This window comes from Myxine glutinosa, chromosome 3, assembly GCF_964187855.1.
Source record: "Myxine glutinosa chromosome 3, kmMyxGlut1.1, whole genome shotgun sequence".
In the NCBI taxonomy this organism is placed as follows: Eukaryota; Metazoa; Chordata; class Myxini; order Myxiniformes; family Myxinidae; genus Myxine; species Myxine glutinosa.
In genome coordinates, this window is record NC_136263.1 from 101,387,539 (window position 1) to 101,412,474 (window position 24,936).

At 43.9% G+C, this 24,936-nt stretch overlaps 1 protein-coding gene across 2 annotated transcripts; it reads right to left on the bottom strand.

Moving 5' to 3' along the window:
* Window positions 1-771: 771 nt before the first annotated feature.
* On the bottom strand, window positions 772-24,936 carry LOC137423316 (fibroblast growth factor receptor substrate 2; the record flags this gene model as incomplete). 2 transcript variants are annotated; one of them, XM_078774334.1, is given in 4 exon segments in its annotated part: window positions 772-4,249; window positions 13,280-13,446; window positions 19,558-19,716; window positions 24,750-24,936. In XM_078774334.1, coding segments are annotated over 4 exon segments (1,464 nt in total), but the record flags the coding sequence as incomplete, so codon positions are not given.

The following is a 24,936-nucleotide window of genomic DNA, read 5'->3' on the forward strand; positions in this document are numbered from 1 at the left end:
GGAGAAGAAGTTAGGACAAAGGAGAGGATTTGGCTGAAGCACAATTTTTGAAGATTACAGTGACAACTAGGTGGTATTCATAGAATACTTACCCTGCACAGTCAACTTAGTGTGAGCCAACTCTTCTATTTTTGAACGTTTCTTATTTTTTGATCCAATATGGCTGCCAGACCACGTGAGCGATGACATCATAAATTTATATTCTCTAAATAATTGTTGCACAGATCATGCTCAATCAATTTCAAACTGATCAGACGAAGAGTTGTCCGTCGAATTATGACGTCATAATTATGGCACCAATGACGTCATCGTTAACAACACCTATTCCCCATATGGAGTTATTTACAATGAGCCACGTTTCAATTTTTAAAATGCTGACATGGCACACACTTTACTTTACTGAAATGCAGACACAAATGTTATATTTGTCAAGAATCGTCAGAATTTCGCCAAATCTGTTTTGGTCGTGTGTTAATATACCTCAGCGATTGACAAATCTGAAATCAGAATTTTATTTGAGGTCAAAATGACCCCGTGAGGTCGCTCCGTACTTTGCCTGCTCGTCATGTGCAGTGTGATAATTAATTCCATGCCCTTCTCTAGAACTCTTCTTCTTCACACAATAGCAACTTCTAGCTTCCAGACCGTAACATCCAATCATCTTGAAATTTTGCACACTGGTTATACTTCATTATCTCTACTATAATATAAAGTTTCACGTCGATCAATGAAGCAGTTCAAGAGTTATAAATTTTTAAAATATTTTCGTTTAATTATATATATCTGCCAAACCTATGACGGTGGCACCTACGACGTCATCTTTCACATATGTTCTTCCGCATGGAGAGTTCTTTGCAACGAGACCTCTCAATTATTTCTGTGCAGCGGTTTTTGAGATATAGAGGTGCAATTTTTTTTGTTTTTTCCAAGATGGCGCCCATACCACTTGACCTGTGACGTCTTAATATTCACTAAAATATTCTACAGGAGGAGGCCCTCCTATGGTGAAAATTTAATGTCAATCGGACCAACGGTTGCCGAGAAAATGAATTTTTTAAATGCAGACACGCACGCACGTACGTACCCGAATGCTTAACCCTGCCTTTCGCTTCGCGAGCGCAGGGTAACAACACCAGGGTCCAGTTGTTGAGGTGGAGGAAAGAGTTACAGAGAGCTTCTCCAAGCTCCACCTTAATGGAGCAGAAGTCCACGTGCTACATTGAGGAGTCTATTTTGTGGGAAAGTGTGGGAAGGGGAAGGGACGGATTAGGAAGCTTGACATTTTCAGTAAATATAGCATCAAGATATTTTGCTTTTTCCCTCCAAAATCCAAAGCAAGGTCCAACATGACTTCATCCTTTCGGAGTGAATGTACGTAATGGGAATGTGTACTGAAGACAGTCTTGTTTAGCTGTCATCAGTTTCTCGAAGTTGGTGAGAGACTTGAGGTTTTGCCCACAATTGATCTTGATGCTGGGCTCGTGGAATGATTGATAAACACTGGTTGCAGGCTGTGGGGATGGACTTTAGGTTCCCATCAATTTGGTTTGCCTTCCAAGTAGAGAATATAAGCGATGTTCACACGATGTTTGTTGAATAGGCCAGTTGGAAATGCGCAGGGATGAACTGGGAAGGGGAGAAAGCAGTTGTTGAGGAAAATATTCCAGGAACTGTTGATGTCAAGAGCCGATGAGATAATGGACCAGTTTGGGAGGGAGAGGGTCCTTTTGAGACCAGACTAATATCCCTTGCCAAACAATAGGTTGTTACAGAGATGTACAAAAAGGCAAAAATGCTCTTTGGGGTCAGGTGCAGTCGGGAAGGGAAATATAAACACCACCACTAAGACGAGAGTTGGTCTGTCAAAGCACGGGATGAGAGTAGCCATACAGGGAGACAGATGACTCGGGGACATCTTGTGTGAGAAAGGTTTCTCTCAGACACAGATAATGTAAGGAGATGCAGCAGAAACCTGGATAGAGATATCTGAGAAGTTTGTTTGAAGACTTCCAATGTTTGAGATCCACAGAGTGATGGGGGGAGGAGTAACAGAGACCGAGACAATACAGCCTTAAGAGACAGACGGTGGGAGGAGAGCAACGGCTATGAGAGCAGGATAAATGAATGGGGATGGACAGATTATGAGTGGGATAGACATAGGAGCCGAAGGGAGGGCTGCTGGGAAGGATAACAGAGAGGGCAGAAGTGGATGTGGAAGAGGTTTCAGCCAGATGCAAACAACTATTACAACCTGGTTTTTAATTTCTGCAGCCCAAGTTCCAGCAAATGATCGCGAACACTGTGTCTGGGGTGGAAAAGTGGACTATTAAATGCCCATTAAAAAACAGTGCTATAATTTAAAAAAATAGCCCAGAGTGGACTGGCGGTCATCTCTTAAGGTTGTAGTTCAGACCTCTGCTGATTTAGGGGGATGCCGTGGGAGCTCTCCTGATACAAAATCGAAAAATCTAAGACTGGGTAATCCTGCAGACCATTGGGTAGAAGGGCTGTATTGGGTTTCAGAGCAATCGGTTGAAAACTAAGGAAAGAGTAGGGATCTGAAGTTTCAGGGGGTAACTCCCCCACTCCCCGGGAGCCCGCATGATCCAAAATCGAAAAACAAAAATCGAAGCCTGAGCGATTGTGTGGGCTCTACTGTCTTGTATCCATGTGTTAAGTTTCAGAACAATCAGCCGGGTGATGAGGGAGGAGGAGCAAAAATCGCAAAAAGTTAACAGATGGACATCACCACCCATTTCATAGGTTCATCTCTTCGAGACTCAGGATGAGATGACCTAATGATGCAAAACATTTGAGTTTTGGTGCCGTCAAAAAATAAGGGCAGTTCAGGAAAATGGAAAGGAACACAAAGGTAGTGGGATTGGGGAAAACGGATGGAGGGAAGGTAATAGGTGTGAAGGGAATGAGAAAAGCAGATATAGAGGATATATTGACAGATAGCTGCATATTTAACGGTTATAGGTCCATAAGAATTAGCCATCGCACAAATTCCTTCCCCATCACACCCAAGTCATTGCATTTTGAAGAAAATAAAAATTCTCATTTGTAATGAATTCGGAATAGCACAGCAGTAATAATATAACTACTTAATTCACAGCATAAAAGTATCGCATATAGCAGTAGCTAATGTGCATAAGCTTGAGTTTAAGAGCCCATATGCTGCAGCTAAAAAGCCTGGTTCATAGAACATCATGGCAATGTTAAATGCATAATCCAGCAGCACTCAGCATTGTTTTCCTGCAAAATAATTCAGTGAACAAGCCATCACACTAAAAAGTCACATTGGAGGGTCAGTGCTGTTATGGCGTGTCTTCCGCACTGTGCCATCGTCTCGAGGAAGTGCACGCTGAAGGCTAGACATGGCTGCTGTTTTTTCAAGGTCAATTGTGGCATACAACTCATTGTGGCGTGTTGGCGTTTGAGGAGGTAAAGGTGTGACAGGTGTACGTGGCGTGCGTGGTGGCATGCCCTCACTCTCACTGCTGCCTCCTTCCTCCAATTCTATTTGGATGTAGTTGAGTGCAGAAGCTATTGTCCTGCTTCCTCCCCCATTCCCATTTGCAGCTACTGGCAACCTGCATCGCTTCAACTCAAAACTGAACACTGTTGGTGGATCATCACACTTTTCCAAAAAGTCTGCATTGTTCTCAAGAAGTCCATTATCATGTAAGGTCTTAGAACTGTTATCATCAGTATTGCCAGACATGTCCAGCTCTAAGCTCGTGTGCAATCCATTGTAGAGCACAGGTTTTGGAAGGACTGGCTCTTCCCATACTGGTGGTAAAGCTGGCCAATTCTCATAGTTTTGTAGAGCCCTGCTTGATACAGCTACCATGCAATTGGATTCATCTGGTGCTGAACAGCATGGTGGGCACGCCTGCAACGGAGGCACGAGGCCATTGAGATTTTCATATACCAATTGTGCTCCTCTGCTGTTCTTCCCCATTAATGATGCTGACAATATCCTATTCTCCTGTTCATATCGCCGTCGCTTCTCTTGTTCACGTTTCTGAGCTGGTGTTGGGCCAAGTACAAACTTCACACTTTGTGGTTCTAGCTGCACCTCAGCACTAAACTCATTAATGCAAGGTTGCTCAGTTTCTTCACTACACCGTATTTGAACATCGTCAAGCAAGTGCTCCCCATCTTCAGTTACAGGATATGCAAGAACAGCCGGCCGTGAAGTCAGCTCGTCTTGCACATTTGACGTGTTCACATAGGTATGCACCTGCATCACAGTGCAGAAAACAAACATTCAAATTCTTGTTTCCAGCTTATTCTTTAAAGTAAACAACAGTACAAATTTAACTGTATACTTTAAAATGGCATTCCATTACGTTTAATACCGAACCAATGCAAAAACAACCATCTATGGTTCCATCATTTGCAGAATGACTGAGTCTTGGAATTACTTTCCTTGGTAATAACACTCTGCCAGGATCTGCTCTTGATAGTATGTGTATGTATGTATGTATGTATGTATGTATGTATGTATTATATGCATTCCCAAATTGCTGGACAGGATGAGTTGAAAGCTGCTGGATGTAGTTATGGGGGAGGGGAGAGGGGAACGGGAAGGCTTTAAGCAGTAAAATAGAGCCATGCAACTGCGTCGCCAATATGCCTCCATGTAGTCCATGCCCGTGACAACGGGTAGATGCCCTCGTTGACTGTCCTGACAATAAACAAGTTTGACTTAAATCCCTTCAGCTGTTCTTAATTATCACATTTTTAACCAGACATGTTTTCACATCGATCGATAGGTGAAAGGTTTTTTTTTTAAATATCGGCTTTGAAGCTAATATGACTGCCAAACCACGTGACATATTACTTCTTTTTTTTAAAGTACACTCTGCATGTGTATGAGTAGGGGATCATGTTTGAGAAGTTTCCTGTTGATCGGATAAGGTTCGTTTTTCTATCCAATATGGTTGCCAAACCACGTGGCATACGACATGATACATTTCAAACTATATGCAGCAATGTTGTTAGATGACATTTGTAAAGTTTCGCATCGATGAGGTGAGCGGTTTCTGAGATATAATTATTTTATATTTTCCTTCAAAACAAATATGGCTGCCACACCATGTGACCGATTACGTTTTCCTGATCAAATATTAATCGACATACCTAGTCGATGACACTCATAAAGTTTCGAGTCGATTGCTTCAGTGGTTTGGAAGAAGATTTTTTTTTAAAGGTTTTGGGTTAAATCCAATATGGCTGCCAAACCATGTGACCTATGTGAATTTAATATTTCAATGTAAATGGGTCATAGATCATGTGCATGAAATTTCAGATTTTTAGGATAAGGCATTTGATTAAAACATCATCAAACCGACACATAAAACACAAAATAAGGGGAGTGGTAGACAAGATGGGGAGAGAGGGGGAAGGACACAAACACAACATTTGAGAGCAGGGACATTGAGAGAACTGTGGGAGGGAGAGGGCTTGGGGGGAGGTGGGAGAGGTATAAAACATATGGACACTGCAAGGACTTCCAGGACAGAAGTTGGAATTTCGAAAAAGTGTATCTGGGGTGAATTAGCGGGGGTAGAAAAGATCAAGGTTTTGGATGGGGGAAGATAAGAGATTGTGGGGAACAGCTGTTTTGAAGACCTGGAGGGGGGAGTGGGATTGAAGCGAGTGTGGGAGTTTGTTCCAGAGGCGGGAGAAAAGGGGAATGAAAGAGTGAAGGTGAACAGAGAGCCTTGATTTTGGTAGTTTCACCAGAAGAGGGTTGCTGGCAGATCTTGAGTGCCCAGCAGGAAAATTTGGGGGACAGAGCACAGACAGAGCAGGGGGAGCTAGGCCGGAGAGGAGTCGGTGGAAGACAGACCTGCCTGCGGTGAGAGAGAGAAAGGCCCGCAGAATCAGTTTCATCACTGGAGATACCAATGATTCTGAATGCTTTGGTTTCAACCGCGTGAAGCCGAGCTAGGTGTGAGGCAGGAGCACCAACCCAGAGGGGAGAGCAGTATTCCATTGAGCTGCAGATGAAAGCCTTGTATGTGGTGAGGAGCTCAGAGGTGCCCAGAAAGGACGACGACTGGCTTTGGAGGCCAGTTTGGACATGTGGTTTTCCCACGAAAGATCATGGCAGATAGTGAGACCTAAAAGCTTGAGTGACAGAACTTCTTCAAGAGGAATGTTGAGAAAGTAGATGGGAGGGTTTTCCAGACGTTCTTTACAGAAAGACAAAGTGAGTGTGAGATTTGTCAGGATTGAAAGACATGTTCCACTTGTTTAACCAGTTTGTTATTTTGTCCAGGTCTGCAGAGAGTGAGGAAGCTGCTGCCTGTCGAACTGAGGGTTAAGATATGGAGCGGCAGAGAGTGGAATAATCAGCAAAGAGATAGAGAAGATTTTCCAGAGAGTCGAAGAGATCATTAATGAAGACCAAAAAAAGCACAGGGCCCAGAACACTGCTTTGGGGAACTTCAGCCTGAGCAGGAAGGGGAGATGAGAGAATTCCATTCAGGGCCAGAAGTTGACTGCAAACGCAGAGGAAGTCCTCGAGCCATGCATGGAGGCTTCCATGGATATCATAGGAGGAGAGTGGTGAGCAGGGCGGGGTGCCAGATGGTATCGAAGGCACGTGATATGTCAAGGGAGACGGCTATGATTTCCTGTTTGGCATCAAGGACCTCCATCCATTGTTGAGACAGCAGAAGCAGCATGTCCAGAGTAGAATGACCTGGTCTGAATCCAAATTGATGATCCGAGATCAGGCCATTGGAGAAGAGGAAGGATTTAATATCAGAAACAATGATGGATTCCATGACCTTCCTGATAAATTGGAAGCAGGCTGATTGATCTGTAGTTGCAAGGATCTGTTTTTGCACCTTTTTGTGTAAAGCTGTAATGTTTGCTGATTTCCAAGATGCTGGCAGATGACCTTGAGCAAAAGAGAGGGCGAAGAGAACAGAGAGAGGATGTGAAAGAGCAGCAGAGCAGGATTTTAGGACCCATGGGCTAATGCCGTCTGGTCCAGTTGCAGAATCAGTCAAGGTTTGACAGAAACTTCTCCACCTTGTCAGGAGAGAATGACACAGAGTCCAGGAGCAGCTGGGTTCGACAAGGTAAGGTGGGTACAGAGAGAGATGGGTTTGGGATACAAGATTTTGAGGCAAACACAGAGTTGAGGCATTCAGCTTTTTCACGTGCAGTGTCAGCTGTGTAACCATTTGAGGTAAGGGAGGGGATGGAGGGGGAATAATCATCAGAAACAGATTTGACCCAACGCCACCAGGATTTGGAAGAGGGAGATAGGTTTGAGAGTTCAGTCTTGAGATTGGAGAGATATTGTTTCCTGGCTCTCCTGAGGATAGACACACAATTGTTCCGAGCTTTGTGAAAGGAACTGAGATTACCTTCAGTTGGATTTTGCCTACCAGGACGCGAAGGTAAGTTGTTTCAGGCCAACTGCCTCACCACAAGATTCAGCATACCATGGGCGGGAGGAAGGCTATGACAACTGAAGACGAGATGGGATGAGTCTGTGCATGAGAGAGATCAATTTACTTTGGAATAATTCCCAGGATGAGTTGATGTCAGAGGCAGTACAGATGGGAGACCAGTCCAGATGATTGATGGCTGCTTGAAGACCGTGACAATCAGTTTGAGTGAAATGCCAGACACGTTGACGCTGAGGAAGCTCTCTGAGAATGGCCAGAGAGATGCTCACTTTAACAAGGAAATGATCAGATGAACCGATTGGAGCAGAAGAAGAACAGCAGACATTTGTAGGGAAGGTGGTCATAACCAAGTCCAGAAGAGCTGATGTACCATTGACTGAGATCCAGGTCGGGAAATTGACAGATTGTGTCAGTCCCAATGAGTCGCAGAAGTCCTTTGCTGAGATGCCATGGCTGGTGCGAGAGAGAGGTGCCCACACCCAGTCAGTTGGCATGATGACAGTTGAAGTCGCCACATATGAGGAAGAGTGTTGGGATGAGTGGATAGAAGTTGGTCCATGTTGTCAGACAGCAAGAAGTAAATGGAGTCATTACAGTTTGCTGGACGGTACAACACACATATGAACAAAAGGTGGGAGCGGAGGGGACACCATTGCCAGAGGTACTCCTGGGGGTGGGGTGGAGGGAGGGCAGTGCAGGGAGAGTGAGGAAGAAAGTTTTTGATAAAGATAGCAACCCCACCACCAGGATGAGGCTCACGTCTATCATACCGGAGGAGGGAGTAACTCGGGAGAGATATTAAGGAATCAGAGACATCTTGAAGGAGGAAAGTTTCTGTTGAGCAGATCAAGTCTGGATTGTCAGAAGCAACCTGTATGGAGAGATCAGTCAGTTTGAGCGAAGGCCCCACATGTTTGAGGTCCATACCGTTAAGAGGAAGCATCAGATACAAGACAGGGGCGGGGAGGGGTAGGGTAAGATGAGGAAGCAGAGGAGGTAGGGAAAGCTGTTGATAGTGTGTTGGAGATTTCAGAGGAGTTCAGAGAAAGGGAAGGATGAGGAGGACAAAAGGTTTGATGGTGATTAAAAGAGGCACAGTGAGGTGTTGTTTGAGGGAGGGGCAGAGTGAGGAAGAAGGGTGGAGGAGGTGGAGGTATGAGTTGGAAGGGAGAGGAAGCAGGGAGGAGGCTGCTTTGAGGGGGGGGGAAGAATGGAGAATTGGAGAAAAATGGAGGTTAGGGAGATTTGAAGGGGAAGGGGGAGTTTTGAAGGGGAGGGGCAAGGGGGGAATTTAGGAGGGGAGGGGAAAGGAGAAGTTTGGGAGGGGAGGGGTGAGGAGGGAAAATTTGAAGGGGAGAGGTGGGGGGAATTTTGGAGGGGAGGGGCGAGGGGGGAGTTTATGAAGGGAGCGGCAAGGGGAGAGTTTAGGAGGGGAGAAGTGAGGGGGGAGTTTAGGAGGGGAGGGGTGAGTTGGGATTTTAGAAAGTGTTGGACGATTAATTGAAAACTAATATTTTTTGCAATATGAGTTTCTTGTGATTTCCAAGTCGATGATCCGTTTGAAAACGTTAGAGGGGTGGAATGCAAGTGAGTTTAGGGAATGTAGAAAGGAAGAACTGTAAGAGATTTTTTTTTTTTTGAAATGGAGTGATTTGATGAGTAAATTGAAGAAAGCCTTTTAAAGAGGAAGAAGAAAATCATGTTATAATATACAATATATGTTATAACCTCAGTATTAGAAGTTACACTGAAATAAACCAATCCTGGGGGATTAACCCATTCGTAAGGATGGGTTCTTCACTAGTAATAATAATCGGAATGACAACAGGACGTTTCATTTGGAATAAATAAATAAAAACTTTAAAATCCCAGCAAGAGCAATAGCCTTCAATCAATAATAGTGTCGTGTCCGTAGCCGATGAACACCAGCCTTGGACGAATAGCCAGAACGGTCCTCAATTCCCGAGGCGACCAGCCGAATATGTGGCAGTTATTTGTACAACTGTACAGTCCGATCTCTACGATGGGATTCCATCATCTACCCCCACAAACGTAACAAGAGCATGGAAGGTTTTGACAAAGTAGTAGCCATTTTCGTAGCTTATAATTGGTCGTAGTGATCTGTCTTTCGGATATTTTATTCTTATTTTGGTAACTTGAAATGATCGGCAATACAGGCAGTTCCCAGTTTCCGAACACAATGTGTTCTTGAAAATGGGTTCGTAATCTGGATGTTCATAAACCGGAAGAATAAATCCCATTTGAATACATGTTATAAGTGATTAATTGGTTCCCAAACACAAATTGAACCCTTTTTTACATAAGAAAAACGTTATTAAATGTGTGTGTAAAAAAAAGAAAAAGAATAAATACATTGACGTAAATAAAGCATGTGAAGTATGAGGGATGATGATGGATAACGAGCTAGAGGGGTTTATGGTGAAGCATCAATGCCTCTCATGCCGGTAAGGAACTCTGGAGAGAATGCAGTCTCATGCCCGTGAGGAACCCTGTGGAGAGAATGCAGTCTCATGCCCGTGAGGAACCCCGTGGAGAGAATGCAGTCTCATGCCCATGAGGAACCCTGTGGAGAGAACGCAGTCTCATGCCCGTGAGGAACCCCATGGAGAGAATGCAGTCTCATGCCCGTGAGGAACCCTGTGGAGAGAATGCAGTCTCATGCCGGTAAGGAACTCTGGAGAGAATGCAGTCTCATGCCCGTGAGGAACCCTGTGGAGAGAATGCAGTCTCATGCCCGTGAGGAACCCTGTGGAGAGAATGCAGTCTCATGCCAGTGAGGAACCCTGTGGAGAGAACGCAGTCTCATGCCAGTGAGGAACCCTGTGGAGAAAATGCAGTCTCATGCCAGTGAGGAACCATGTGGAGAGAATCGCATTTGAAATGGCGGAAGTGTTGGAGCGAAGCCAGTGTGAATGGGTAATTAACTCTCGATGTCTGATTTTCTGCATTAGGGCTTAGCATGGTATGTTCAAAAAGGCCATGTTCAAGTGAATACAGCAAACGTTCCAAGACCGAAACATGGTTATAAAAGTATAATTTTAATATGAATGGATGTTCGGAAGCCAGGTGTTTGAAAACTGGGGACAGTCTGTAGATGGTTTTCCATGGCTTTCTGAATGCAGCCTGTGTACACTTCATTTATTACCTCCATATCATCTCAAGGCTGGTGATGCAAGGGTGAAGTATCTTCTCTTCTTTTTAACATATTTGCACATGTAGACATTTCGATAATAAATGACACTGTGCAACAATAAAAAAAATTTTGATCATTATATTAACCGGCGATAATTAATATAAAGCATATATATAGCATAAATAATTATATATAATTTGATAATTATATAATTATATAATTCCTGATCATCTCCATAAATAACCTTTATTATCGTCAGGAATTAGGAATAATTTTAAGGAATTTTAATATAATTTTAAAGTCAGGAATAATATAAATTTTTTTTTGTTTGTTTTTTTTTTTCGTCAGGAACATCCTCTATTTTTTTGCAGCGATTCCACACCATATCTTATCGTACCTATCCCACAGACAGGCAGACAGCATCTGTGTCACTCTCTGCTAATCTGGAATTGATGAGATGTTTCCCTGACAAATAGAATATGTTGGTCAATCCTCGAAAATTTCAGTCTCAACCTTTCACTCCAGAAGGATCGTCAAACGAACATATGAAAAAAAAGAACAACCCTATTTCCATGGTCAGTCACTGGAAGAGGTTCAGTTTCTTGAACCTTCTGGCCTCTATCATGCAGACTGAGCATCTTATGTTGTTTGAAGTGATCATTTGAAAAAATGAGAGGTACTGACAGCTTACAAGGTCTTTGTCGATAGCTCAATGTATTGCCGCTCTTCCCTGAGGGATGGCACCCCAGCATATCTCCAGGATTCCATTAAATCGAAAACTCTGAACATTATTGGCATATCCCATGATGAGGCCGAAGCACAAGGTGTGTTATAGTCACATCACAAACAGGTGGATGGCCTGTTTTTTCCCCTTCCCCTCCTCCTGTTTTGGTAGCTCAGTTCTCTGCCATCCAGCCCTCTCCAACTATTCCAGGAAACAAGAGTTCTTCCAGTAACCTCCTGGTTAAACTCTAAAACTCAGGCTTACTACCGATCTCCACCTTTTTCACTCATTTGTGGAACTTCAAAGTAGGTGGTACACCACCATCTCATTTCATCCCCAATCTCTAACCATGACCATATATACCAATATTAACCATACATTAGCCAACATTCTTATTTGCAGGTTACTGCGTTTCTTCTCCCCTCCTTTCTCTTTATCCTCTCTCTGTCTCTGACCCCTCTCTGTCTCTGACCCCTCTCTGTCTCTGACCCCTCTCTGTCTCTGACCCCTCTCTGTCTCTGACCCCTCTCTGTCTCTGACCCCTCTCTGTCTCTGACCCCTCTCTGTCTCTGACCCCTCTCTGTCTCTGACCCCTCTCTGTCTCTGACCCCTCTCTGTCTCTGACCCCTCTCTGTCTCTGACCCCTCTCTGTCTCTGACCCCTCTCTGTCTCTGACCCCTCTCTGTCTCTGACCCCTCTCTGTCTCTGACCCCTCTCTGTCTCTGACCCCCCTCTGTCTCTGACCCCCCTCTGTCTCTGACCCCCCTCTGTCTCTGACCCCCCCCTCTGTCTCTGACCCCCCTCTGTCTCTCTCTCTCCTTCTCTTATTATCCCTCTCTCGTCATCTCTCTCTCTCGTCATCTCCCTCTCTCGTCATCTCTCTCTCTCGTCATCTCTCTCTCTCTCATCATCTCTCTCATCATCTCTCTCTCATCATCTCTCTCTCATTATCTCTCTCTCATTATCTCTCTCTCATCATCTCTCTATCATCTCTCTCTCATCATCTCTCTCTCATCATCTCTCTCTCATCATCTCTCTCTCTCATCATCTCTCTCTCATCTCTCTCTCATCATCTCGCTCTCTCAACATCTCTCTCAACATCTCTCTCATCATCTCTCTCATCATCTCTCTCTCATCATCTCCAAACTCCCTCAAACTCCCTCACTCCCTTCAATCCCACTCCTCCCTCCAGGTCTTTAAAACAGATGTTCACCACCATCTCTTATCTTCCCCCATCCAAAACCTTGATCTTTTCTACCCCCGCTAATTCACCCCAGATCCACCTCGTTTGAAATTCCAACTTCTTTCCTGGAAGTCCTGGCAGTGTCCATATGTTTTATACCTCTCCCACTGCCCCCTTCCCACGCCCCCCCCCCCCCCAAAGCCCTCGCCCTCTCTCAGATCTCTCGATGTCTCCATGTCTCTCGGTCCCTGCTCTCAAATGTTGTGTTTGTGTCCTTCCCCCTCTCTCCCCATCTTGTCTACCGCTCCCTATGTTATAGTTTTATGTGTCGGTTTGTCTTTCTGTGTGATTAATGTTCGCTCTTTCACGAGCCTCGATCTTGTATACAAAAAAAAAAAAAAAAAAAAAAAAAAAAAAAAAATCTCTCTCTCATCATCTCTCTCTCATCATCTCTCTCTCATCATCTCTCTCTCATCATCTCTCTCTCATCATCTCTCTCATCATCTCTCTCTCATTATCTCTCTCTCCTTTTTTGTTCATTTCCTTGCTCATGTCCAAATGTGACGCAACCACACAAATGTTAATACTTTGCTATTTCACAATCTGTAATCTTGCTCTTCCATGACTCTTGATATTGCACATGTAAAAAAAAAATCTCCAGTCTCCATCATCTCATCCACAAGCACAAATATGTTAATAATAACTGATATGCAAGTTTGTTATAAAATCCCACTTCGGCTACAAGCTGATACAATGTGCTCCAAAATTTCACGTACCTGTTTTTCTGGAACAATGAGAGGGTGAGTGGATTCTTCACCAACTGAAGGCAGACGAGCACTGCCTACTGAAGCATGTCGACTTGATGGATGTGAAGAATTTTCCTCATAAGAAAGACGACGAGGGAAGACAGAGACAATGGAAAATGGGTGCCCCAAGCCAGAAGCTGAAGAACAAAATAAGATTAAAAAAAAAAAATTCCTGATTTCCTTCAACACTTTGTACTACAATCAGTCATGTAAAATTGCGTTGCATACATTCAAATATATACAAGAAGAAAAAGACATAAAATGCCAGCCCCCCACTGTGGCTTTAGTATTTTTGCTGTATGGAGTTAAAGGCAAACAGTTTGCTGTCAGTTGGATGACAAAACAAAATCTTCTGAATATGTATACTCATGTATTGTCTTTGTGCCAGGATTGAATAAAAATCGGACCATGCATGTTGAAGAAATGGTTGGGGACACGTTTAAGTAACAAAATGGCCACCAGTCAGCCATATTGGATCTGTTCTCAAAAATAAATGAGGTGCATATGTAAGCCATCATTCATCATCTGGGTGCAGTTTGAACAAGATCGGTAAATGCATGTCTGAGGAAAGGTTGAGGACTTGTTCAATATCAGGGTTTTTTTTTTTTTACAACTAAAATGGATGCCAGTCTACCAGTCGGCCATCTTTGACCAGATTGCAAAATAACGTGAGGTGCACATCGATGCCATCATGTTTTGTCTTTGTGCCAAGCATGAACAAAATCTGTCCATACATCTCCGAGGTATGGTTGCAGACGCACAGACGGATGGACCAACATCCAATGGGGGCTAATAATAATTAAATAAATAAAGTAACATTTCTCACGAATATCGAAAAATGGCACATCCACAAAACTCATTGTGATCAGGAGCCGTCTCCAAATTACATCTGTAAACACGGCAGACCATCTCTTCTATGCCCATGCGCTCAAACATCTTTCGTTGAATCTTCTTTTACCCCATCTCATTCAAAGCCAAACACAGACTTTCCTGCAAGGAAAGGCTTCACATTTCATTATTTGTGTCCCATTGAAAAGACTATATGAATGCAAACAGTTCCTGATGCCATTCGTTCAAACAGTGGAGCTTCAGTACTCTAGCAGCTTTGATAAAGAGTGGTAGTGTCAATGCACTATTTCGGCTTTCTGTGCTGGGACACTCAGAACAATCAGCCTAGATTGTCACAGCGAACTAACAAAAATGAACTGGCTAGGCCAGGGGATCGGTGAAATTATCCACAATTCTGTTTGCTGCATCTCCCAAGGGCCACCTTTTGATTACATAAATAAAAACTGGACATTTTTGAATCTTCCCTTCCCTCTTGTGCTCCAAGCCTGGCCTTTCCCTCCCTCCCTTTCCCTCTCAAATATTATCAATTTCTAACAGCAAGTCTTGGATTTATTGGAGATGTTTCCTTTCGAGAGCCACTTTGTCCTATTCTCAACAAAAACGTGGGCAGATAAAAGGAGTTCATTCAGATTTGTGTGTGTGCCGTTGGTTGTCCCCATATTCGGGTTTCAAAATGTGGAACGGAGTCCTCCCAGGGCTCGAAGTATCCACCTCCGTTTTGGTGAAGGATCTTGATTTGATTATCGGGCTAAGTTGTGAAGTTTTCTTGTTCTCAGTTTGGATCCGAGGGCTATTTTCAGGATCGTCACTGAGCCCCGTACAGCCACCAACTGTAATTTGTTTTTGGTAATGTTCCCGGGGATGGTTTGTGGGTAGTTTGTGAGATTCTTCTTTGTCATTCTCGTTGCTCCAATGATCATTGGTACAATTTGGTGCTCTTCAGCTTCCAGGATATTTTCACTTCATTCTTGAGACCTTGATATTTGGTCATTTTCTTGATTTCCATGTTATTTAGACTGAAATCACTGGTACTCAAACCTCAATTAGCAATGCCTTCTTTTCCTTTTTGTATGCGAGTACTATATCTGGTGACAGTGCTTTGTTTTCCATGTTCACGCTCTATGGGATCATCAGGTCGTACATGATCTTTACTTCCTTGTTTTCAATGATTACTTTTGGTTCATGTTTCCATGAGTTTTCTGAAACTGGGATATTGAAATTTCTGCTGATGTACCAGTGGATTACTATGCATACATTATTGTGCCTTTATGTGGACAGCTGTTCTGACACGAGTGTTTTTATGTCCTGAGAAGTGGAAGACAAATTGAATTCTGTAGTCTGTTGAGCTTTTCACGTACTCTGCTAATCCTACAGTTGTCATTGTTCACTTGATTTCTTTCTTTTCTCGGCAGGTACATTCTCAGAGGTGGTGTGTATGTGCACGTGAGGCTTGTGGTACTCATCACTGCCCTGCACTGCCCTCTCTCCACCTCACCCCCAGGAATACCTTTGGCTACGGCTTCCCCTTCGCTCCCACCTTTTGTTCATATGTATGTTGTACCGTCCACCAAACAGTGATGACTCCATCTACATCTCGCTGTCTGAGAATATGGGCCAACTTCTATCTACCCATCCCAACTCTCTCTTCCTCATATGTGGTGATTTCAACTGTCACCATGCCAGTTGGCTGGGTGTGGGTACCTTTCTCACCAGCCATGGCTCTTCAACAAAGGACTTCTGTGACTCACTGGGACTGACACAATCTGTCAATTTCCCGACCCGGCTTTCAGTCAACGGAGCATCTTCTCTTCTGGACTTGGTTATGACCAACTTCCCTGAAAATGTCTGCTGCTCTTCTTCTGTTCCAATCGGCTCTTCTGATCATGTGCTTGTTAAAATGGACATCTCTCTGACCATTCTCAGAGAGCCTCCTCAGCGTCGACGAGTCTGGCATTTCACTCAGGCCAACTGGCACGGTCTTCAAGCAGCCATCAATCATCTGGACTGGTCTCCCATCTCTACTGCCTCTGACATAAATTCTTCCTGGGAATTCTTCCAAAGCAAACTGCTCTCTCTCATGCACAGATTTATCCCATCTCGTCTTCTGTTGGCATACCCTTCCTCCCGTCCATGGTACACGGATTCTTGTGGTGAGGCTATTGCCCAGAAACAACTTGCTTTCATCTCCTGGAAAGCAAATCCAACGGAAGGAAATCTCATTTCCTTTCACAAAGCCCGAAACAAGTGTGTGTCCACCCTCAGGAGAGCCAGGAAACAATATCTCTCCGTTCTCAGGACCCAACTCTCTTATCTGTCTCCCTCTTCCAAATCCTGGTGGCGTCTGGTCAAATCTGTTTCTGGTGTTTGTTCCCCCTCCATCCCCTCCCTCACCTCAAATGGCCACACGGCTGACTCCGCACGTGAAAAAGCTGAATGCCTCAACTCTGTGTTTGCCTCGAAATCTTGTGTACCAAACCCATCCCTCTCTGTACCCACCATACCCAGTCGTACCCAGCTGCTCCTGGACTCTGTCCTTTCCTCCTGACAAGGTGGAAAAGTTTCTGTCAACCCTCGACTCTGATTCTGATTCTGCAACTGGACCTGACGGCATCAGCCCACGGGTCCTAAAATCCTGTTCTTCCGCTCTTTCACTCCCTCTCGCTGTTCTCTTCACCCTCTCTTTTGCTCAAGGTCATCTTCCATCTGCTTGAAAATCTGCCAACATCACCGCTTTGCACAAAAAGGTGCAAAAACAGATCCCAGCAACTACAGACCAATCAGCCTTCTCCCAATTATCAACAAAGTCATGGAATCCATCACTGCTTCAAATATGAAATATTTCCTCTTCTCCAATGGCTTGATCTCTGATCATCAATTTGGTTTCAGACCTGGACACTCTACTCTGGACATGCTGCTTCTGCTTTCTCAACAATGGATGGAGGTCCTCAATGCCAAACAGGAAATTAGAGCAGTCTCCCTTGACATATCACGTGCCTTCGATACGGTCTGGCACCCCGCTCTGCTCACCAAACTCTCCTCTTTTGGTATCCATGGAAATCTCCACGCATGGCTGGCGGACTTCCTCTCTAGTCGTAGTCAACGTGTGGCCCTGAATGGGTTTCTCTCATCTCCTCTTCAGGTTCAGGCTGGAGTTCCACAAGGCAGTGTTCTGGGCCCTGTGCTTTTTCTGGTCTTCATCAATGATCTCTCTGACTCTCTTGAAAATCCGCTGTATCTCTTTGCTGATGACTCTACTCTCTGTCGCTCCATTCTTCATCCCTCAGATCGGCAGTCTGCAGCCTCCTCACTCTCTGCAGACCTGGACAAAATCACAGACTGGGCAAACAAGTGGAACATGTCTTTCAATCCTGACAAATCTCACACTCTTACGATGTCTCTCCGAAAAGACCGACTGGACAACCCTCCCATCCGCTTTCTGAATAATCCTCTCCAAGAAGTTCTGTCACTCAAGCTTTTGGGTCTCACTATCTGCCATGATCTTTCCTGGGAAAACCACATTTCAAATCTGGCCTCCAAAGCCAGTCGTCGACTGGGCATCCTCCGTCGTGCGAAGTCCTTCCTTGGCACACCTGAGCTCCTCACCACATACAAGGCTTTCATCCACAGCTCAATGGAATACTGCTCTCCCCTCTGGGCTGGTGCTCCTGCCTCACACCTAGCTCGTCTTCACGCTGTTGAAACCAAAGCATTCAGAATCATTGGAATCTCCCGCGATGAAGCTAACTCCAAGGGCCTCTCACTCACTCACCGCAGGCAGGTTGGTGGTCTTTCCGTCTTCTACCGACTCCTCTCTGGCCTTGCCCCCCCAGCTCTCTCTGGGCTCTGTCCCGCAAATATTCCTGCAGGTCACACAAGATCTGCCTGCAACCCTCTTATGGTCAAACTGCCAAAATCAAGACTCTCTGCTCACCTTCACTCCTTCATTCCTCTTTTCTCCCGCCTCTGGAACAAACTCCCTCACTCTCTTCAATCCCACTCCACCCTCCAGGTCTTTAAAACAGCTGTTCACCACCATCTCTTATCTTCCCCCATCCAAAATCTTGATCTTTTCTACCCCCGCTAATTTCACCCCAATTCCACTTTTTTGAAATACCAACTTCTGTCCTGGAAGTCCTTGGTGTCCTTGTGTTTTATACTTCTCCCTCCCCCCCCCCCCCCTTCCCACGCCTCCTCCCCCCAAGCCCTCTCCCTTCCACACATCTCCCTGCTCTCAAATGTTGTGTTTGTGTGCTTCCCCCTTCTCTCCCCATCTTGTTTTCCGCTCCCTCTTTTTATATATTTTGTTTGTCTGGTTGATTTGTTTGTGAAGTAAATGTTAGCTCTTTCACGAGCCTCGATTGAGTATACAAAAAAAAAAAAAAATCTGCTCTTGTATCACAGTTGTTTCTAAGGGGTTACCACTTTATTTCTCATGCAAATATGGGAGAGTTTATGATCCCTCCATCCTCTCGTATGTTCCCTGTATGCCGCTTAATTTCCCTCTACTTACTCCCAATTCCTCCATTCTTTTCCTTCTTACCCCACAAATTCCACACTGCTGTATAATAATCATCGTTCTTTCTCTTCCTCGTTTCAATTTTAGTTTCGCAATTGAGGAACTCCCCCAATCCAAAGGTGTGTACATGAATAATGGCTCCAAATGAGATTATTATTTGTCCAACAGCAATGTCCCCAGCATAATCCTTGACATAACCCTGCTTCAGCATCACAAATACTCTGTCCACATTGTATGGAAATGAGAGAGAGACATTTTCTTTCACAAACTACATTTACACATTATTACAATTTTCATCAAAAGTCACATTTATTAAGTACACACTGCGATAGTCAGGGATAATTTGAGATAAGAAACTCGAACGGCACTTGGTAGAGTGCATACTTCCGTCAGGCTGAACCGTTTACGTTTTGTATCCCACTGATAGGCCGGATCTGGATCCGGACCTGAACCAAAATCTAAGCGGCTTGTTCTTGTCACATAACCAACTCATCCAACTTTTTGTCATAATTTGTCCAATAACATTTTGAAATATCATGCTACATATCGTTTTTGGCCATATCTCTTAATGGTGAAGAATCTCTTAAAATTATAGGATCCGGATCTTCACCAAAATCGAATCAATTCGTCTTTGTCACAAACGAAACCTATCCACCAATTTACGTCCGAATCTGTCCACAACTTTTTGAGACAACATGCTCAGAGACAAAGACAGACAAATAGGCAGACAGGGGTGAAAACCTAACCTCCATCCACCTTCAGTGGCAGAGGTAATAATTCACCTTAAAAACAAATCACACTCCCTCATTCTTTCCTTTCTTCCTTATAAATTGTACATTTACACGTTATAAAATGTTTTTCATCAAATTGAAACACGGCGTACTTGCTGGTGTGGAAGGCGTACATGGCACGTCGGTCTCAACTCGAGTATGCAGGCGGTCACGAGAAGGCTCTTCGTGCACGTTGATGCGGCTGCAGTGCATGTTGTCTTGGAGTACATTAAACATCTCCTCAGCCCGTGTACACTTGAAGGCAAATATTCCTGATGAACATGAAAAAAAAAAAAACCCAAGAAGCATTAATCATTCTGTGTAACATCCATGACCTATATACTTCCAAGTGTATTACCCAAGAGCCATGCATCACAGATAGGTTATTCCCAACAGTTGATTATTCAGATTTGGCATTTAATATGGAATATTTTTTTTGTGGGGGTGAACTTACTTTTCAAGATGACTTAGAACCAAAAGTTCATTGGAATTATGTTGAAATTATTCTAGATTTGGTTAATGTGACCTTCAAAAGAAACAAAAACCACATTTGACATTTCGAAGCAAATAAATTGATCCTTGAAAGTGATGTAAACTGATATCGAACTCAATTCACGGACAGTACTGTGTTAAACTCCTGCACGTTTTCCAGAAGTATCTCTTTATTTTGCACATTAGCCAAAAAAAATTTCAACAAAAACAAAAGCTAAATTATGACTGGGATTACGGACAGTAAAATTACAGTTCAGTACTTCGTGTAACCCCCACGAGCATTCAGGAGAGCACGTACACGTCGAGGCATGCTGTTCACGAGATTTGCCAAGGTTTGGACAGGAATCGCTTGCCATGCAGTGACAATAGTCTGCTGCAATTCACGCACAGAGGTAGGCTGCTGGTCCAAGTTGTAGATTTGACGCGTTAATTCTGCCCACAAGTTCTCTATCGGATTTATATCCGGGGACATGGCAGGCCACTCCATATGCTCTACACCACGGTCAGCAAGAAAGTGTTGGATCATGCGAGCACAATGAGGCCGTGCATTGTCATCTTGGAAGACAAAGTTTCCTCGAAAGGCTGCACGAGCAAATGGAAGCAATGTTTCTTCCAGAATGACCCTGTACTTGAACTGGTTCAGGTTTCCATTCAGAACAACCAGGTCAGTTTTGCCCCCTGCATGAAAAGCAGCCCAAACGGTCACCCCACCACCCCCAGCTTGGACTCTTGGCATGATACAATCTTCGTTGTGGGCTTCATGCACTTGTCTGCGCACTCGGACGTGGCCATCTTGACGATAGACCAGAAATATAGACTCGTCACTGAAGGTCACGTGATTCCAGTGTCCTGGCTGCCATTGACGGTGCTCTCTGGCCAACTGCAATCGGCGCTGGCTGTGTTGTCTGGTCAGGCGTGGCTTTCTCAGGGGACGCCTGGCACGATAGCCTGCTTGAACCATTCGTTGGTTGACTAGCCTTCTGGATACAGGCACATTTGTCAGTTGCTGCCACTCAGCCCGAAGCCGATTAGCTGACTTGGTACGGCCATTGCAGACTAACCGGTGCAGCTGGCGATCATCTCTCCATGTGGTTCTGCGTGGACGTCCTGGCCTCGGTATTGGAGTCGGGACACCCGTCTGAGCATTTCGTTTCAGGATCTTTGACACCTGACCTTAAGTGATGCCATACTGCCGAGCAATAGCACGGTTTCATGCCAGAATTTCGTAAAGCCACCACTCCATGACAAACAGCATTGTCAAGTTGACGGACCATCTCCAGAGGAAGCGGCAATAACTTTTGTAGATGTGCAGCAGTTGTTTTCCACTAATACAGAACGCAACAACCCTTATATACCCGATTGTGAAGCCAATCATCAAATGTACCTGTCCTTACATTTTGTCACGCCACCTGTGATATAATCCTGTTATTGACTTCTTGCTGCGAAAGACAATCAGTGACATGGTTCTTTCAACAAAGACATCACCGAAGGGTAAAAGAAACTCACCAGATTGATATACTGAGTTCAGAAAGTAAACCCAAGTCAAGAAAAAAAAAATATTCCATATTAAATGCCAAGTATATAATTGAATGCCAATGTCAAGTTGGCATTCATCCAAGTCATGAGATGTAAGAATGCAAGCATGGTTGACCCAAGTAAGTACTTGCAGGATAGCCGATTTGGCAGTGTATTTGATTCTGAGCTATCTGGCTCTTGAGATGTTCCACTGTAGAATTTGAGTTTATTAATTACTAGCAGGGGTACCTGACATTGCCCATTGCTGTTCTCATGCTGTTGGCATTTTGAAGAAATAAAGCATTGTTTTTTTTCCCCAATTATTTTGTAGGGTCCTAAAACACTTCCCTACACCCACTAAGGAATGGTGTCGGGGATCATTTAATATTACCTTTCACATATCTACAAAGGTTTGGCACTATCGAAAGATTTTAAAATAATAAGAAATAAAAATGCCCTTTTTTTTTTCTTCAAAAAGTTTTTTTCCTAAAGGACTCCCCAGTACTCATTGATGTACCTCAAAGTTTGACGAAGGTCCATTTACTATCTGAGAAAAATGGCGACACACACACACACACACACACACACACACACACACACACACACACACACACACACACACACACACACACACACACACACACACACACACACACACACAACCCCATTTCCTGCTGTGCAGGGGATGGGCTAATAATGGCCCAGAGGAACAGAATGGGAAATATTTCAATAAACTCTGGACATGATGCTCCTTTAGGTAGTTGTCTGGGGAAATTCAATCCACCCTGTAGTGCTCAACTTCACCAAAGGGTGCACTATTCAATCCAACTGCAACAGCGAAAAAGTAGACCCCATCATTTTTCCGGGGGTTTCCCGGCGGCTGAAGGAGCTGCTAAACCCTGCTTAACCTGGCCGGTACAGCCTTCACCTGTGACAAATTTGGTCCAAATCCATGCAGAGGTGTAGGAGTGTATACATAGCAAACAGGCAGACATTTATATTTATAGATGGTTCTAAATCGAGCCTAAATCTCAAACAAGGTCAGGATATCCCTGGACATTGGGTTTTTGGTTTTTTTGGTATACAGAATCGAGGCTCATGTAAGAGCTAACATATTAAACATGAAAACATGCATGGACACATAAAACATATAATAAAGGGAGTGGGAGACAAGAGGGGGAGAGAGAGGGAAGCATACAAGCAGAACAACAGGAGAGAACAGGGACGTCAGTAGATCTGTGGAAGGGAGAGGGCTGGGGGGGAGGGAGGTATATTAGGGTATTAAACACAGTGTGGCATCCTGTTTTGCTTGGAGACAGAGACAGAGAGACAGAGAGACAGAGAAAAAATAGAATCCTGGGATCTCGAGATCAACCTTTCATCAACTGTTGAATGCAGAGTCGTGTACAAGGCAATTATTGCTAAGCACTTTGAGAAATTTGCAGTGGTGGTTAGCTCATTACAGTTTACCGTGTAATGCTATACTACAAAGATGGGTCCTGTTATTACAGAAACATGTCCTTTATGTGGTGTTTTATTTTGTCATACGATTCTTCCCTCTTTAGGGGTTATTATATAGCCTCTCTATCGAGCTTCTGTTGATCCGTATCCATGTAAACTTAGTTATGTTTTAAACTTTTTCAGATCGGCCGTTAGGATCGTTTCTGCAGAATATATCGGTGTAATCATGATGGTGTTTATCATGTAGTTTGAACAGGCAAAGGTGAACAGACAGAGTAGCGATTTTGAACTTGGCAGGTTGCCAGTAATATCGTGCTGTGTCTTTGCGAAAGTCACCATGGGAACTTTGACATCTGCCAGCTAATGCTACCAAATGGGTTTACAGCATAAAGTCAATGTGAGAGATGAAAGACTGAAGTGATAATCCCACACTACCCCCTTGGGTATCTGTAGTAATGTACACACCGTCACATCTGTGTAATCAATCCTTTGTGAATGCTTTTTTGAACCAATTATATCGGATATAAAATAGAAAGCCATACTGTCACATGGATCTGGTTTTCCCTTTTCCGAACATCCCATTCATAATCATTTTATTATTGATACAGCATTCCTACGTTGTCCTGGGGGGAAGTTGGGGAACAGATTAATACAAGTCATGGAATCTCATTCAGTTGCGCAAGTTCTGCTGAAGTGGTGAAGAGTTTTGGAGTTGTTGCAGTCCAGTCCTGTGGCAGAACACAACAGTCCAGCTGGTGGTGCTAATGGCAGTGAACCAAGAGGCCAGTCTAACCCAGTGTACAGCCAGTTGGAGAATTGATTATTAGCAAGCAGGCTCGGTGGGAAAACGTCAACCGACTGCATTGAAAGCTCCCGGGCTTGATGGCACAATGCTCAAGTTATAATTCAGCTCTAGGCAAACATAAGGCGGGCACCATTTTTTGCTGGAATAATTTTTCTTTATTATTTTCTTCCCCTGCACTTTTTATTTCTTATTTGGTTTTTTTTGCCACCACAGACCTTTCCTTTTATTTGTTTCCAGATTCATGGGAGTGGGGATGGTCAAGAGTTGTGAGTAATCAAATGTACATGGTCGATGTCCGTCCCATGTCGAGCTTCTGTCGGTGCTATACTTTGTGCATGTGTGTACTATAGTAATTTATAAGCCTGTTCAACGCACAACGGGAGACAGGATTTTGCATTCACGTCTGTGCGTGTGTGTGTCTGTCAGGGCCACAACTAAAATTTTCAACAAAGCTTTAATATGAAAATATGGAATTTTTTTTTTCACCTATATAAAAAAATATTTTGGTTCACCTCAAAGGTGAAGAATCACTTCAAAATTAAATAATTCCCGTATTCGAATCCATATTCAGATCTTCACTAAAATCGAATCGCTTTGTCCTTGTCACACACCCAACCTCTCCACCAAGTTGCGTCCAAATACGTCCATAACCTTTTGAGATATCCTGCTATATGTCGTTTTTGGTGCCATCTCCCAATGGTGAAGAATTTTTTTTTTTAAATTCTAGTAGCCGGATCCAAATCAGAATCTACACCAAAATTTAATCATTTCATCCTTGTCACACACCCAACCTCTCCGACAAATTTAGTCTGAATCCGTTCAGAACTTTTTGAGAAATCTTGTTCACAAACAGACAAACAGGGGTGAAAACATAACCTCCATCCACCTTTGGTGGCAGAGGTAAAGATACAGATAATTTCAAAAAAGCACCATTCAAATGTGTTCTCTTGGGTGATGCCAAATAGGCAATATTCAATCACAGCATACTGACAATATTCCATACATTTACCTGGCCCTTAAGCAACATGTTACCTTGCCCAGTTTGACAACGCCGCCCACTCTCAAAAGAGAAGAGATTGGAGTCATATCCATATCGACGTAGGCTTGAATATGGCCATCGCACTGTGTCGCGCTTGCGTGTGTGCAAGATGATCTCCAGTTCTGTAATCTCCATTACACCAGACTCGAGTTCATTCCCATCATCATCGACATTTTTCAC